General features: G+C 46.4%; 2 protein-coding genes across 5 annotated transcripts in view; both read left to right on the top strand.

Annotated features, from left to right (window-relative positions):
• Positions 1 to 15,032, top strand: part of LOC147431529 (nuclear pore complex protein) — a 156,596-nt gene that overhangs the window by 127,989 nt on the left and 13,575 nt on the right. The gene's annotated exons all lie outside the window — the stretch shown is intronic.
• LOC147431530 (uncharacterized) lies at positions 9,340 to 10,888 on the top strand. Its single transcript, XM_086494098.1, has 2 exons — positions 9,340 to 9,936; positions 10,066 to 10,888. The coding sequence occupies exon 2, from the start codon at positions 10,143 to 10,145 to the stop codon at positions 10,656 to 10,658; it is 516 nt and encodes a 171-aa protein (XP_086350224.1). The 5' UTR covers positions 9,340 to 9,936; positions 10,066 to 10,142; the 3' UTR covers positions 10,659 to 10,888.

The raw sequence follows: 15,032 nt of genomic DNA, 5'->3' as shown, positions 1-15,032 counted from the left end.
CTCATCATCCAAAATAGAAAAGGGGGATTGTCCTTTGGGTGGGGCATATACTGACATACTTTGGGGAAAGTAGCAAATAGCAATGTAGAGATATCTGCCCGTCTTTGCTCTCAATCTCACCCACATGTACCTAGCCTGCTCATCCCTGCGGGCTATATGTATCAATGGCTGCAACTCCTCCTTGAATAACACTGCCATCCCCATTGAGCCCCGCCCTCTGTGCTCTGATTGTGTCACGTGTCTGCATGCTGTCTCCCATCCGTATCCACTTATGTGAAGCATAGACTGACCTGGGGCTTGATGTGTCTCAAGAGTAGAAAATGATGTCTCTCCTAGTAAAACTATCCTCAAAAGCACCCACATCAAGGCACGTAGATCCATTACAATTCCAGGTAGCAACTTTGAGTGGGGTCCCATAGGTCTCACACCGTCATGTGGGGCGTCGCTCCAATATCGCCACTCTTCCATCTCGATAAAAGGCAATCTTATCTTTTTCCCTTGCTGCTCTAATCTCTAGCATTACCCCCTGCATATGAGCAATCTGCGAGAGGGTAAGGCATAGAAACAGGAAACGGTGTTTCCAAGTGGCTGAAACGCTGAAATGGGTGCACAAGCCAAGGTGAAACATTGCAACGCCCTGAAACGGGCAATGTTCGATTCCAGAACGAAGGGCCTTTTTTTTCTTAACGTGGCAGGCGTAGAGGATTCAAAACTTCGGGTCGCTTGGCTGGAGTTTAATTTGGGGGACTTCAAAAAAATGTGCCACGTGGCAATTTGCTGAGCACACAAAACAAGATTTCAAAAAATGCGCTTGTTGCAGCATCGCGTTCACTCTTTCTCTTCGACGCACACGAATGTTGAGACTTGTGGTTGCTCTTACACAGAGACAATGAACTTGAAGAACCACACACAATAACTAAATCTGCAATGAATAATTTGAATAGGAATCTGTGTGTGTGTGTCATTTTTTGTTACTTTGACTTTGTATCAGATCCACCACATTGTAACTTTCTGGTCTCATAGGTCACTTTGGCCTTTTGAAGACGTTAATATAACATTTCATTTCATTCTCTCTCGCGCTGCCCTGCAATCCCGCCCCCCTTCATTTCAGAAACAACAGAATTCAGAAATTGCAGAACTGGTAGAATTTGCAGAAATTGAATAAAGCTGGGCTTGGTTGTAATTTACAGAAATGTACGCCATGTATGCTAACATGTATACATAATGTGGAAGCCCGGGTGCGTGTAGGTCTCCTTCCGCCCAATATTTCGTCTCATTTGTTCGTAACGACCAACCATGAGATTGTAATTTGTAGAAATTGCAGAAATGTACGCCATGTATGCTTAATGTGGGAACATGTATACATAATGTGGAAGCCTGGGTGCGTGTAGGTCCCCTTCCGCCGCAATATTTCGTTTCGTTTGTCAGCAACGACCAACCATGAGGAAGCAGAATGACAAGCCCGACCGCTTAGAAGATGCAGTCCAAAAGTGCAAAGAAGAAACGGTCGAGACCATTAACAAGATCAACCGCCACCTATTAAGTACAATAAAACTGTTCGAAGATCGCGTTTGGTCCAAGAAAGCAAGATCGCTGCAATGGAAATCGTGTGACGGCCCAAGACGAAAAGATTACGTTACTCAAGAAGGAGCTCGCGGAGCCACGATCACGAAATACGCTTGAAGAGGGAGAATTGCAACCCTCGGTAATAATAGAACTCAACACAATCAAAGAGCAAGTGTGAGCCATCAAAGCGGGGGAAGAGCAGCATAAAAAAATGATGACCTTTTAAGTGGACGTTATCACAAAGACTCAACAGAAAGCAGATGAGGTTGAGAAAATGGATTGAGATTGCCAAGAAAGGGAAAAGTAAGGAAACAACATCCACACCCACTATTATCAACCTTACACTAGAAGAGGAGCAAAGAAGACGTGTACGCTCTCTATATGTGAGAATTTTCGGCCTAAAAGACAAAGATAACATAGACGAAGAGGTAAAAGAACTCATGGCTTTGATGGGAGTTCATGAGCCGAAGCACTCAAGAGCTTGGAGAGTGGAAAACAAGAAAAGTGGGAGGAAGGGGGAAACCTCGCACTTGTCCTTCATTTGTCCTCCATGGGAGCGAAGGACTTTTTGAAGAAGAGACCAACTCTTAAGAAGACGGGCATCTTTCCTGGGGATGAGCTTACCCTCTCATAGGTCGCCCATATGCATGAGGTAATGCCAGAGATTAGAGCGGCAAGGGAAAAAGGTAAGATTGCTTTTTACCGAGATGGAAGAGTGGTGATATTGGAGGCACACTCAAAGTTGCGACGTGGAATTGTAATGGATCTATGCGTCTTGATGTGGGTGCTTTTGAGGAGAGTTTTGTGGGAGAGACACATGAGGCCCCTGGGAACTCTACATGTCACATATAGATGGGAGACAGCTTGTAGACAAGAGACACGATGAGAGCACAGAGGGCGGGGCTCAGGAGGAGTGGCAGTGCTATTCAGGGAGGAGTTGCAACCATTGATACATATAGCTCGCAGGGATGAGCAAGCTAGGTACATGTGGGTGACATTGAGAGCAAAGACTGACAGATATCTTTACATTGCTATTTGCTACTTTCCCTCGAGTACGTCAGTATATGCACCACCCAGAGGACAGTCCCCATTCTGACATATGGGAATTCTCTAGAGATGGTGACATTATTATTCTAGGAGACTTCAATGCTAGGACTACCCATCATCATACAACATTTTATGATACTTCAGAGGAGATGCTGAGAGAGTTGGATGTTGTAGAGACAGATTTATCCAGACTATCACATGATGGGAAACATATTGAGTATGGACGGCACTTCATAGATACGGGGACTGCACATGGATTGGCCATCTTGAATGGCCTACAAAGATTTCCCGATGCGGGAGGTTTCACACGCTTTCCACACAAGCATGGAGCCAGCACAGTGGATTATGTCATGGCACAACCAAGCCTCATCTCTAGTATCCAGGATCTCATAGTTGGGTTCAGACGTGTTGGGGTGGCAGTGGATCATGCTATTGTGTCGCTGACCATCTCTTTCCGGTTCAGTGTAGCACACAGTCCGCGGGTAGCAGCCCCTACTCGCTACACCTTCACATGGGAGACGGATTCTGTATACATAGACGGGATCCACAGGCGCCTATGCACTGAGGAGCCAGGGCAACCTCTGGAGGAGCTTACTACTATACTGACACAGACATTACATGATGCAGCAGCAGAGGCATACCCACACACCCAGCCTGAGCATAGACGCCATTCTGGGAGCATGCCTCAGAACAGCTGGTATGATGAGGAATGCCGCATACTAGAGCTAGACTTTAGATGGAAGTGCTTTTGGCGGACATCACTCACAGACAGTCACAAATTGACTTCCGACGCCTTGTGTGGCGGAAGAAGAGGGCATTTTTGGCTCGATTAGAGCAGGATCTCTACCATCTATTCTTGAGTCAGGTTTGCGTGAGGCATGGCGGCTCTTTCACGAGCTCTCTCTCCCCCCTAGAGAGACTTGGCGTCAATACGCATCATCTTTGTACACAGTTTTTGGACAGCCGCCCTTTCTCAACACACACCCCCCCCCCCCCCCCCCCCCCCCCCCCCCCCCCCCCCCCCCCCCCCCCCCCCCCCCGTTCCATGCCCACACACGTGCTTTTTTCACCCTGAGATGGTGAAGCAAGCCATTGACAGGATGAGGACTGGTAAAGTATATGATCATGATGGCCTGGTGGCTGAGCATTTCATGCATGCCAGAGATCTACTAGCAAACCTTCTAGCAGTCATGTTTAACCATGCCATATGTGAGGGCTTGCCTGATACTTGAGCCTATCTACGATTGTACCTATCTTCAAATTAGGAGACTAAGAATTATCGCACTATCATGATCGGACACACATTGGCACGGCTGTACGCATCCATTCTTCAGCAGCAGATGAGTAGATTGTTAGAGAGAGGAGTGCGTACAGCCCGGCAGGCATGGTTCAGGATAGGTTTTTCTACTCCTTACCATATCTTGACACTCAGGGCCATCATCGAGGAGGGCAGATCCGGTGGGAGACGGATCTATTGTAGCTTTGTGGACTTCCACAAAGCAGTTGACACAGTACCCAGAGCTAGATTGATGCGCAGATTACAGGAGATGAGAGTATCCACAGAGCTCATTTGGGGGATCATGGCATTGTATAAAGCAGTAATAGGGCATGTACGCACCTCAGAGGGTCTATCTACACCGGTTCACTCCACTATTGGGGTGAAGCAGGGCTGCCCGCTCTGTCCTACGTGGATGAGGTTTCTGACTTCATTGAGAGAGATGGGGATAGAGGTGCACCGGTGGCAGGGACATGAATTGCGCTATTGTTATATGCTGATGATATTGTGTTGATCTCCAACTCTCCGGAGGGGATGCAACGTCACTTGGATGCTTTGCATAGGTTTGCCCATGAAATTGGTTTGTTTGTCAACCTTGGTAAAACCAAGGTCATGGTATTCAATACCACCCCACAGTGGATCATGAGGTTAGCGCCCGCATTCACATACGGCCAGGAGACGGAGTATACAAATGCTTACACTTACCTTGGAGTGGTTTTTATTTTCATTGAGGAGAGCAGCAGAGACTAGATTGACCTGAGCCCATTCGGCATTGGGTAGATTGGAGAGGATGTGTTCACAGGTTCAGTTTCAGGAGCCTCGAACGAAGCTCTGGCTCTTTGACACTATGGTGGCTTCTCCATTGCTCTATGGAGCTGAGATTTGGGGGCCTTCATTGGATCATAACGGGAGGACAGGTCACACTGATGACATGGAGAAGCCGTTGGTCTCTATGATCTCGTGGCTCATTAGAGCCAAGGCTTCAACACCACGTGCCATTATCCGAGCAGAGCTAGCTACCCCCCCACTAGTGGTCGAGGCGCTCACCAGATCTTTCTCCTTAATACACCACATGTGGAAACTTCCCAGAGACAAATACTGAAACCGGCCCGTGTAGCGGTAGGCTTTGGCTTTCGTTTAGAGCCGAAACCCTAAACCTGCAAAAATACACAGCAAGCTGTAGTTCCCTGTTTTGGGCTCCGTTTCACGTGTTGGTCGCATCTATAGCAAGACCTCGAGCTCCCGCACCTGTAGGGCTACTTGCCCTTTGAATCGGACGAGATTTTTCACGTGAAACCTCTCCGAATTCACCTATACCTGCAGGGGATTAGCCGCTAGCTAATCCAGTACCTGTGCAAGAGGCTCTTGCCTCGGCAATTGCGCATGAACCCACATAACTGTACATTGGTCAAATGAAAAGCCCACTAGAGGGGCATAACATACTGCTCATAGCAGAGAGAGAGAGAGAGAGAGAGAGAGCAGTGCGTAGCGTGTAGGGCATCACTCCTGGCACCGCACTGTACATAAGGGGGAAAGGAAGCACTCCATAGCTCTTAACCTGTGACAGTTTGCAAATGAGGCCTCTCCCAGCATCAAATTCAGCGCCACTTCTTCTTGCATGAGGAAAGTGCACAGAAATGTGCCACCTGGCGCGTTTACAAGCCATTTCTTGTTTCTGGGTTGCCCCCTAAAAATCTCCCGACCGGTTGCCCAGTTGACTTCGCGGCAGAGTTGTAAAGTGTTCCCCTAGTCATAGGAGGTAATGACGCGAACACATTTCGTGGCCCAAAATAGCAGTTCCCTAAATTTTAGGAAATGATTCCGTTTGGCTCTCTGTGGTCATTTGACCATCTATCCTCATTGGGACCGCATCCAAAAGTGCAATGTGGCCCAACTGTCGGATACTTTCTGTTGGTAGTCACACCTTGACTTTAGGCCTTTATTGAGTTCACTTCCTCGTATCCACCAACTTGCTAAGTGCGACGGGGGAACCTATATGATCTTGCTCTGAGCCTAGTCATCCTCTTACCATACGAATTCCAGTGCCGACCACTATCCATCTGCGGGTGAAGCTAACGTTCACATTGGCCATACAATGTCCGACCGTTCGCTACTTCAAGAAGAGAGTCTCAAAAATAATCCCGACTGGTTGCCCAGTGGACTTCGCGGCAGAGTTGTAAAGTGTTCCCCTAGTCATAGCGGAGGTAATGACGGGAACACATTTCGTGGCCCAAAATAGCAGTTCCCTAAATTTTAGGAAACGATTCCGTTGGGCTCCCTGTGGTCATCTGACCATCTATTCTCATTGGGACCGCATCCAAAAGTGCAATGTGGCCCAATTGTCCGATACTTTCTGCTGGTAGTCACACCTTGACTTTAGGTCTTTATTGAGTTCACTTCCTAGTATCCACCAACTTGCTAAGTGCGACGGGGGGACCTATATGATCTTGCTCTGAGCCTAGTCATCCTCTTACCATACGAATTCCAGTGCCGACCACTACCCATCTGCGGGTGAAACTACCGTTCACATTGGCCATACAATGTCCGACTGTTTGCTACTTCAAGAAGAGGGTCTCAAAAATAAAACAAAACCCATTGGAAAGAAACCAACAACTAAAGTTAGCAGTTGCCACGTCCTCGTGACATAGTTAACAGTTGCCACGTCCTCGTGACAAATACCCTCGCCTTGCACTTGAGTCCTATCGACATTTAGCCATGCAGGGAGATACTGTAAGGTGCAGCGGAATGAATGTTGTATTTTCTCAAGATTAGTGATCTTTATTGCTCAAGGTTCCTTTTAGTTCTTAGGGAAGGAGAGAGCCTTCCGTCTTATGGAGAGTGCTATGATCACGAACAAGTGAGTGGATATTGTGCGTGCAAGTGAATGAGACTGAGAGAAGGAGAGAAAAGAGATACGACACCTGAGAGTTTGTAAAACCCTCCTCCGAAGGCCCCACTCTCGTCGGCGAGAGTGGTCTACTTTGATTGCACAAAGGTGTACAATGCGTATGCAATGGACTGATGCAATGGGACTATGCCGATGACGACGACTTGATGGCTGAAATCTGGGATCTTCTAATCGCTGATTTTCATGGCTGTTTCGGTGGCTGAAAATGACTGTTTTGGCTGCGTTTCCATGGCTAAAGATGGGGGAACTTCTGCAACCAACTTGGGGCGGTTCTGCTACTGTGCATAAGGCTGAAAACGTTGTGGTCTGATGCAGATTAGGGCTGAAAACAAAAACGCTGATGCATCCTGCTGCTAGCGTTAGTAATGGCTGAATTCCTGCTATACAAATGCTACCAAAGGCTGCGTTTTGCAAGGCTGAAAAGCTGATGAAAAACGTTGGTATCTGCTGGTTATTGAGATCCAAAAACGCTGACCTTTGCTGGTTTGCTAGCGACCAAAAACGCTAGTGGTTGGGGCTGCTTGCAGGGGGCACAAACACCGGGAATAGAGGTTGTGGGCGATGGCTTGCTGTATGGGGAAAACGCCAGGCCAGTGTGCTGGGATGGCGATGGGCTAAGTGCTTGAAAACGCTAGGGTGCATGAGAGGGGGGGGGGGGGGGGGGTACTGCTGAGAAGTTGCCTGTTGAGCGGGAAGCTCCTGCTGCCTCTTCTGCCAGAAAGTGCTAACTTGGGTTTGCTTATATATTAACTTAGCAAAATTGCCCTACCTACTTTTGTTGGAAAGTCACTTAAAAATAATAAGTGAAAATAACCAAAAATAGGAAAATAGGCTAAATGCACTGGAAAATTCCCCTAACTGATGCTAATGGATTCTGATGGGAATTCCGATGATCATGCTGTGTGCAACCGGAGGATATGCATCTATGCTAAGTGATTGGGCATGCACGGTCTACGAATAGACTCACAAAAGTGCCAGATCATTGCTACTCTAGACTTGACTAGACTGACTGAACCCTGCTGTGGTGTAGCTTGTCCACGGACACAAGGTTGGGATGTGTCACGTGACATATACAACATGTCGGTATGGGGAGATGACATCATTGTTCCAGGCGCATGGGTTAAGTATAGATAGATTGCCCCCCTTGCAGTCCTCACTAGATGCACCCTCCCTGACTCTGACAAAGTCCGAGATCCCGAGGCTCATCCGCCAGGACCGGACTCAGCTAGACACGAAGAAGACATGGATATAGCCAACACAGGCGCTGGGCACAAAGATGGATTTCTACAGAGAGCATCTTCTCCAGCTTACGGCGGACGGTTTTGTGATGAGGCCCAGATACATGGACACCTACTTGTCTCATGCAATAGAGTGTGCTATTGGCTAGATATGCACATCTTCACACCAGCTGTGGATTGAGATTGGGAGATACAGCGGAGTACCAACAAAGGCTAGGACATGCCCCCTGTGTGACATGGAGCCTGAGACAGAGTTACACTACACATGCTACTGCCCTGCCTTCTATGAGATCCGAGGCCGCTTCCACTGCTTGTTCAGAGAGGGCTTTGGACCACTCTTCATAGTCATGAGGTACGAGGATCAGAGATGCCTGGGTTTGTTTCTGCTCGAGCTACGCAGACACAAAGAGAGCCTGATGAGAGGAGAGGCCAGCCAGTCTTAGAGACACATTACAGACTTCTTTAGAGTAGACACTGGACACCATCTCATAGGTCGTTTTGGCCTTTTGAAGACGTAATATAACTTTTCATTTCTCTCTCTCTCTCTCTCTCTCTCTCTCTCTCTCTCTCTCTCTCTCTCTCTCTCTCTCTCTCTCTCTCTCTCTCTCTACATGGTTGAAGAAGCTTGTTGGTGCAAAGAGTGTGTTGCGGATAGGAAGTACATTGAGACAGCCCATTGCAAATGTCCGCTCCCTTTGAAGACCTCTCTCACTCTTGTTGATGCTATTAGGGCACGAGCACTTGCTTGCAAGTGTGAACCAATCATCTTTTGGGACGATTGGTAGTGTTTGACAAGGAGGAGGCAACAAAGGCGCCGTGCCCCCATTTGGAGGGAGGTAGAAACAACAGAGCAAGAACTCCCTCCCAATAGCAATCCACCTCAATAGGATTGCCAATGGCACCACGGAAGCGGGCAAAGGGCTCTAGTTCGAATTGGTCATGGTGGGAAGAAGTGGAGGTCGGAAGTGCATATGCTAGTGGTGGGTCAAAAGAGATGGGCATGCCTTTACTGTGACTACAAGGAAAACGGGAGGTGCTGATTGGGTGCGAGCTCATTTCTTGCACATTGCAGGCCACGACACCAAGTTCTGCTTCAAGGTTCCCGTAGAGAAAAAGAGGATGATGCTGGAGAAGGACAGTGCTATTCAATTCATGCTCCTCCACCTCGAAGCATGGCTGTCAATCCTCAAATGTTTGCTTCCACTCCTGGGAGTTCTCCTTGGCCATCTGCTGCAGCATGTGCTCCACCGTTGCAAGATGGACAACACACATTGCGAGGGGACATGCGACCCTCATAAGAAGGAAAGTGTTGATGCCACAGCTGCAAGGTTTTTCTATCATGATCATGTTCCATTTTGCGCAGCAAGGTCTCCCTATTTTCGAGATATGGTGAGAGCAATTGCATCTTTTGGACCCACTTATACACGGAAGCCATCCCGACCACACTCTTGGCAAGGAGAAGGCTGCAATTAAGGCTGCATCGGAAAATGTTTTTATTGGCTGGAAGAAGAATGGTGTCTCTCTCATTAGCGATGGGTGGACAGATTCGCGCTCTCGAACAATTCATGGCACTGTCGTGTATTCTCGCGGCATCTCGAACAGGTAAGAACTCGGAGCAACTTTTATAGGAGTGGTCGAAAGTTATTAAGCGAGCTGGTGTGGAGCATGTCATCCAATGCATTTCTGATGGAGAACCAGGAAACAGGCAGCAGGGAAAGCATTGGAGAAGGCCTTCCCTCATGTGACATTTTTGCCATGCATTGCTCACGGCATCAACAATCTTCTAAAAGACATAGGTATTCTACCGTGGATAGAGCCCACTATAACTCAAGGTCGTGATATCATAAGCTTCATCACTCGGCACACCTACATTCATTCTCAATTCAGAAGGAGATCACCAGGTAAAGATTTGTTGAAGTACAGCGACACCAGATTTGCCTACAATTTCCTCATGCTCGAAAAGGCTAGGGAAAGTTGAAAATGTGTTAAGGCAGCTCGTGGTGAGTGATGTGTGGAGCAATTGGTTTCAGGTAAATCTTGTCGATCTGATGTGCAAGATGATCGGTTCTGGGATGCTGTGTGCTATGTCAATACATTAGTGTCTCCTATGATACACATGCTCAGAGTTGTTGACAGCAAGGAGTCCTGCATTGGCAAAGTCTACGAGGAGATGGATAGGATGGTGGAGCGTGTGAAGGAGGTCGAGCGTGACGAGGAGAAGCAAAAACGATTGGAGTCACTTTGTGAGGAGAGATGGAACTCCGAACATTCTCCAATGCATGCAGCTGCATTTGTGCTTGATCCAGAATTTCAAGGCCATGGGCAAGAGACTGATGATGAAGTGGTTACAGGCTGGGAGAAAGTGTTAACAAAGCTGGTTCCAGATGGTGATGAAAGACGCTCTATAATGGATGATCTCTCCAAATATAGAGAGCGAAAAGGCAGGTTTGGCTCAGACGATGCACAGGGGCTGCATTATGGTGGGAGGACTATGGTGCGGAAACCCCTTTACTTCAGCGACTTGCGGTGCGAATTCTTAGCCAAGGTGCAAGCTCATCACCCTTGGAACAGTTGTGGAGTTTCTTCAGTCATGTCGCCTCCAAGACGCGAAACAAGCTTCTAACCAAGCGCACCAATGACTTGGTTTATGTCTCTGCAAATTTGAAGTTTCTTGCAGATTATCTCCAACAAAAAAATGAAAGTTTCATTGGGGTGCATCCTTCATCATGTGATGATGATCATGATGACCCAATCAGTGCACCTGGTAGCAGCTTAACATTTTTTGAGGAAGACATTGTAATTTGAGATTTTTGATCTTTGATTTAATATGATTGAGTTCATTTTCAGATCGTATACAGGCTACTTTGAGCTCTCTCTCTCTCTCTCTCTCTCTCTCTCTCTCTCTCTCTCTCTCTCTCTCTCTCTCTCTCTCTCTCTCACACACACACACACACACACACACACACTTTTTTTTGTAAATCTATTAGATTAATTACATGTGGGAAGCCTCAAAGTGAGGAAAACCCACAAGAAAGATCAGATACAAAAACACACGCGAACTCTTGGAAGTTGCAGTTGTGAGGAAGCACACTTCCAAATCAAAAACAGTCATGAAAAAGCATCAAAGACATGACATCCATGTCTTTCAGTCTACAACAATCAAAGATTGATTGTCGTAGGGAACCTCTAAAATGAGCATAGGGCTGGAATTGACGAGATTCAAAGAGAGCCACATTTCTTTGGGACCATATTGACGAAAAGGCCCAATATCTGACCCAATGCATAAACATCACATGCGAACAAATCTGTCTGGAGAATATCCCAAACACCCAAAAGTATTGTTCAAAAGTGGAAGAAGGAAACCTCGAGCGTAATTGCCTGGAAAGCATGAGCAAGAAATCTCGTGAATCTGGGCATATCCGAAGAAGGTGAGGAACAGATTCCAATCTGTTCGAGCATCGTCTGCAAGCCAAAGAAGCTATGCGACGAGAGGCCAAAATTTTGCCCACTAGTAATATGCAGAGCGTACATCTCCATAGAAACAATCTTTGCTTTAAAGGCAGCTTGCTCTTCCAATTTTTAGAAAGAACCGATTTCCACCAAGACAATGATTTCTGCATGTGCCAAAGCAGATTGCCATGGGGTTGTATCCATGGCGCAAGTAGAATGGCTCGATAAATCTGCCTTGAAGTCCAATCTTGTAGGGATATAGATCTAGATCCTGGTGAGTTATTGCTGAGTTCCCAGTCTGTAAGCCGGTCTTCCTCATTCAAAACTGGAATAGGAATAAGAGGAGCAAACAAAATACCTACATCCCGTCAAACAGGACGATAATGCATGCCCAAAGTAAATTTGTGACGAGCATGAGGAAAAGATAATGTGCAGCCATTATCATCTATCACATCCTTAATACGATTGATACCCAATTTCATTAGATTGTAAGCTTTGATTGCCTGAAAAATTGCCAAGGGTACTGCAAAAACCGTAGACTAGTGAATACTTTCGTTGCGCAATGAGTTACCACTCGAAGAAGATCTTCCAGACCATTTGACCTGAGAAAGTACATGTTTCCAATCCGAGATCAATTTTGTAGAATGAGAGCATACCGGTATCATGTCCTCAAAATGGCCCAATATAACCTCTCAATGATTTGTGATCCAATCCCCATATGCTTTGGTACTCATAGAAGTAGCCAGCATATGCGACCAAGGTTGTTCTTGTGCAAAAAAATCAGCAAGCAATATAGCTTTGCGCGCGAAGTGATGAAAATGTATGTTCAAGATGTTAAGCCCAACATGCATTCTTGGTGTACAAATCATTTCCATTTTCAGCAGACAAAGCTTTGCGATCAGCATGCGTTTTCCATAGCATTTCCATTGCTAATGACATAAAAGCCAAAATGTCTTTACGCATCCAGGATAATAACGGCAAATAGAACTGAACATGTGCCATAACAATGGACTGCACAATGCGTAAACGTACATGAAGTGGCCATGTAGACAATTTCCAATATCAAAGCTTATGTGTCAGTTTAGTAGTCACCCATTCCATTTGTTGTTTTGACGTAATAAACCAGCCAATTGGATAACCAAGGTGACGTATCACATCCCGAGGAGATAGTAATTTTCCAGGCCATAAGAGAGAGTGCCAATCACAACTTTTAAGAGGCAGCAAGGTGGAATTTTTGAAGTGAATACTCAATCCAGCTGCCAATCCGAAATCCCATAAGATTGTCATCAAGGTTTGAAGATCCTCTCGATCATTTTTAGGCATAAGAAAAGAATCATCTGCATACACCTCAGCAAGGAAAGAAGGTTTGCCGGCAATTTCCAATCCATGTAGTAGATGTCACGAGGACGTGGCAACTGCTAACCTTAGTTGTTGGTTTCTTTCCAATGATTTTGTTTAATTTTCAAGACCCTCTTTTTGAAGTTACAAACGGTCGGACATTGTATGGCCAATGTGAACGGTAGTTTCACCCGCAGACGGGAAGTTGGTCGGCACTGGAATTCGTAAAGTAAGAGGATGTCTAGGCTCAGAGCAAGATCATGTAGGTCCCCCCGTCGCACTTAGCAAGTTGGTGGATACTAGGAAGTGAACTCAATAAAGGCATAAAGTCAAGGTGGCATCACCAACAGAAAGTATCCGACAGTTGGGTCATATTGCACTTTTGGATGTGGTCCCAATGAGGATAGATGGTTAGAAGACCAGCGGGAGCCCGACGGAAGCATCTCCTAAAAATTAGGGAACTGCTATTTTGGGCCGTGAAATTTGTTCGCGTCATTACCTTCGGTATGACCAAGGGAACATTTTATTACTTTGGTGCAAAGTCAACTGATGCACCATTTGAGAGATTTTTAAGCAGGAAGCCCAATGCGAGGAAATTGCATGTATGAGTGCCAAGTGGCACTTTTTGGTCAATTTACCAAGTCTGGGAGAACAGAACCCGTAACTGACTTTTGGGAGCAGTTTTGGAGGTTGTTAACTTTGATTTTCAGCCATTTCTCTCCATTTTTGAGCTTCCCATGACTTTGCCTAGGTCCAAGGAGCTCATTTTCAGCATTGGAAGGCATCAGATGCGTGTTTATAGGGTTGTTTTGCTGTGTTTTCAGCGATACGCAGGTTTTGGCAGCCATGGAAATCTTCTCCTTTTTGCATCTATTTGTTCACAGATGCATTACAGGTCAAGGGTAGAAGAGAGGGCGCTCGATTTATGCCGGGGGGATGCTTCATTGAGAGCTTGTCACAGGTTAAGAGCTATGGAGTGCTTTCTTTCCCTCTCATGTACAGTGTGGTGCTAGGAGTGATGCCCTGCACGCTACACATTGCTCTCTCTCTCCCCTACGTGCAGTTATGTGATGCCCCACAAGAGGGCTCTTCATTTGACTGATGCACAACTGTGTGGTTTCATGCTTTTGTGCTGAGGCAAGAGCCTCCTTGAGCAGGAACATGGGTAGCTAACTGCTACTCCAAAGCAGGCACCGGTGAGGGTCATAACCTCACCATACAGGCGCGTTTTCAGCGCTGTGTATGCGCTGTAAATTGACTGTTTTTCAGCCATATGGATGCCAGAACCATTGGGAATAGTGCCCCACTGGCAGAGGACAGTTAGGAGACTGTTTGGGGCTGAAAACAGGGCAAAAACCAGTAAATACAGCGTGCTGAATTTACTGTTTTTTGGCAGGAATCAGAGGGTTTATGCCAGTGGAAGTGAGTTCCAGCAGGGGAATTGGTTTCGCGCAAGTTTTGGGGTTGTTATGCTGCCGAAATTTGGCCAAATAATGTGGTATCTAGCTGGATACAGGTAAAGGATTCCCAGGACTCTACTTTGTAAATTTACCCTCTCAAAGTATAAAGAAATACCGAAAGGGGCGCCAATTTTGGGGCCTACAGGTTGTCGGCGTCTGCTGGGAGCATTCTAGCTTCGGAGCCGTGTGTGCGATTAAGTGTTAATTCTCGTCGCAGATTCTCTTTGCAAAGTGCTCTATGTGTGTGTCTAAAGTAGAGAATTTCGGGTGAAAGTCAACGCCTACCGCCCTACAGGTTGGTTTCAGTAGACCAGCATCCATCGTTTTGTTGATGTAGAGAAACAATGGATGAGTGGAAATTGCATAAAATAAGGCACTGAGCGGACAGCTGGCATCAAAATACAGCCAATAGATAGCGTTGACCCATTTAGGACCAAAACCCAATTTAGACATGATTTGCGAAATGAAATCCCAGCAAACCGAATCAAAAGCTTTGGCTATATCTACCTGCAATAAGATTACATCCTGAGAAGTATATCTTGCATATTCAATAGCCATCGAAGCATTTGCAATATTGTCAATGCAATATTGTCTCAGGTTGAACCCATATTGACGTGGATGAAGACCACGATGAAGAATAGCTCTCTCTCTCTCACACACACAAACGCTCAAAGTATGGCATGCTGTTTCTAGACATGTTTCCGTTTCCCGACACCCCACGTTTCCGTTGGCTAGTTGTTAGCCGTTTC

Source organism: Adiantum capillus-veneris, chromosome 21 (assembly GCF_014529385.1).
Source record: "Adiantum capillus-veneris isolate H3 chromosome 21, ASM1452938v2, whole genome shotgun sequence".
NCBI classification, from domain to species: Eukaryota; Viridiplantae; Streptophyta; class Polypodiopsida; order Polypodiales; family Pteridaceae; genus Adiantum; species Adiantum capillus-veneris.
Note: the sequence above shows the minus strand (reverse complement) of the source record. Positions and strands in the feature narration are given on the sequence as shown.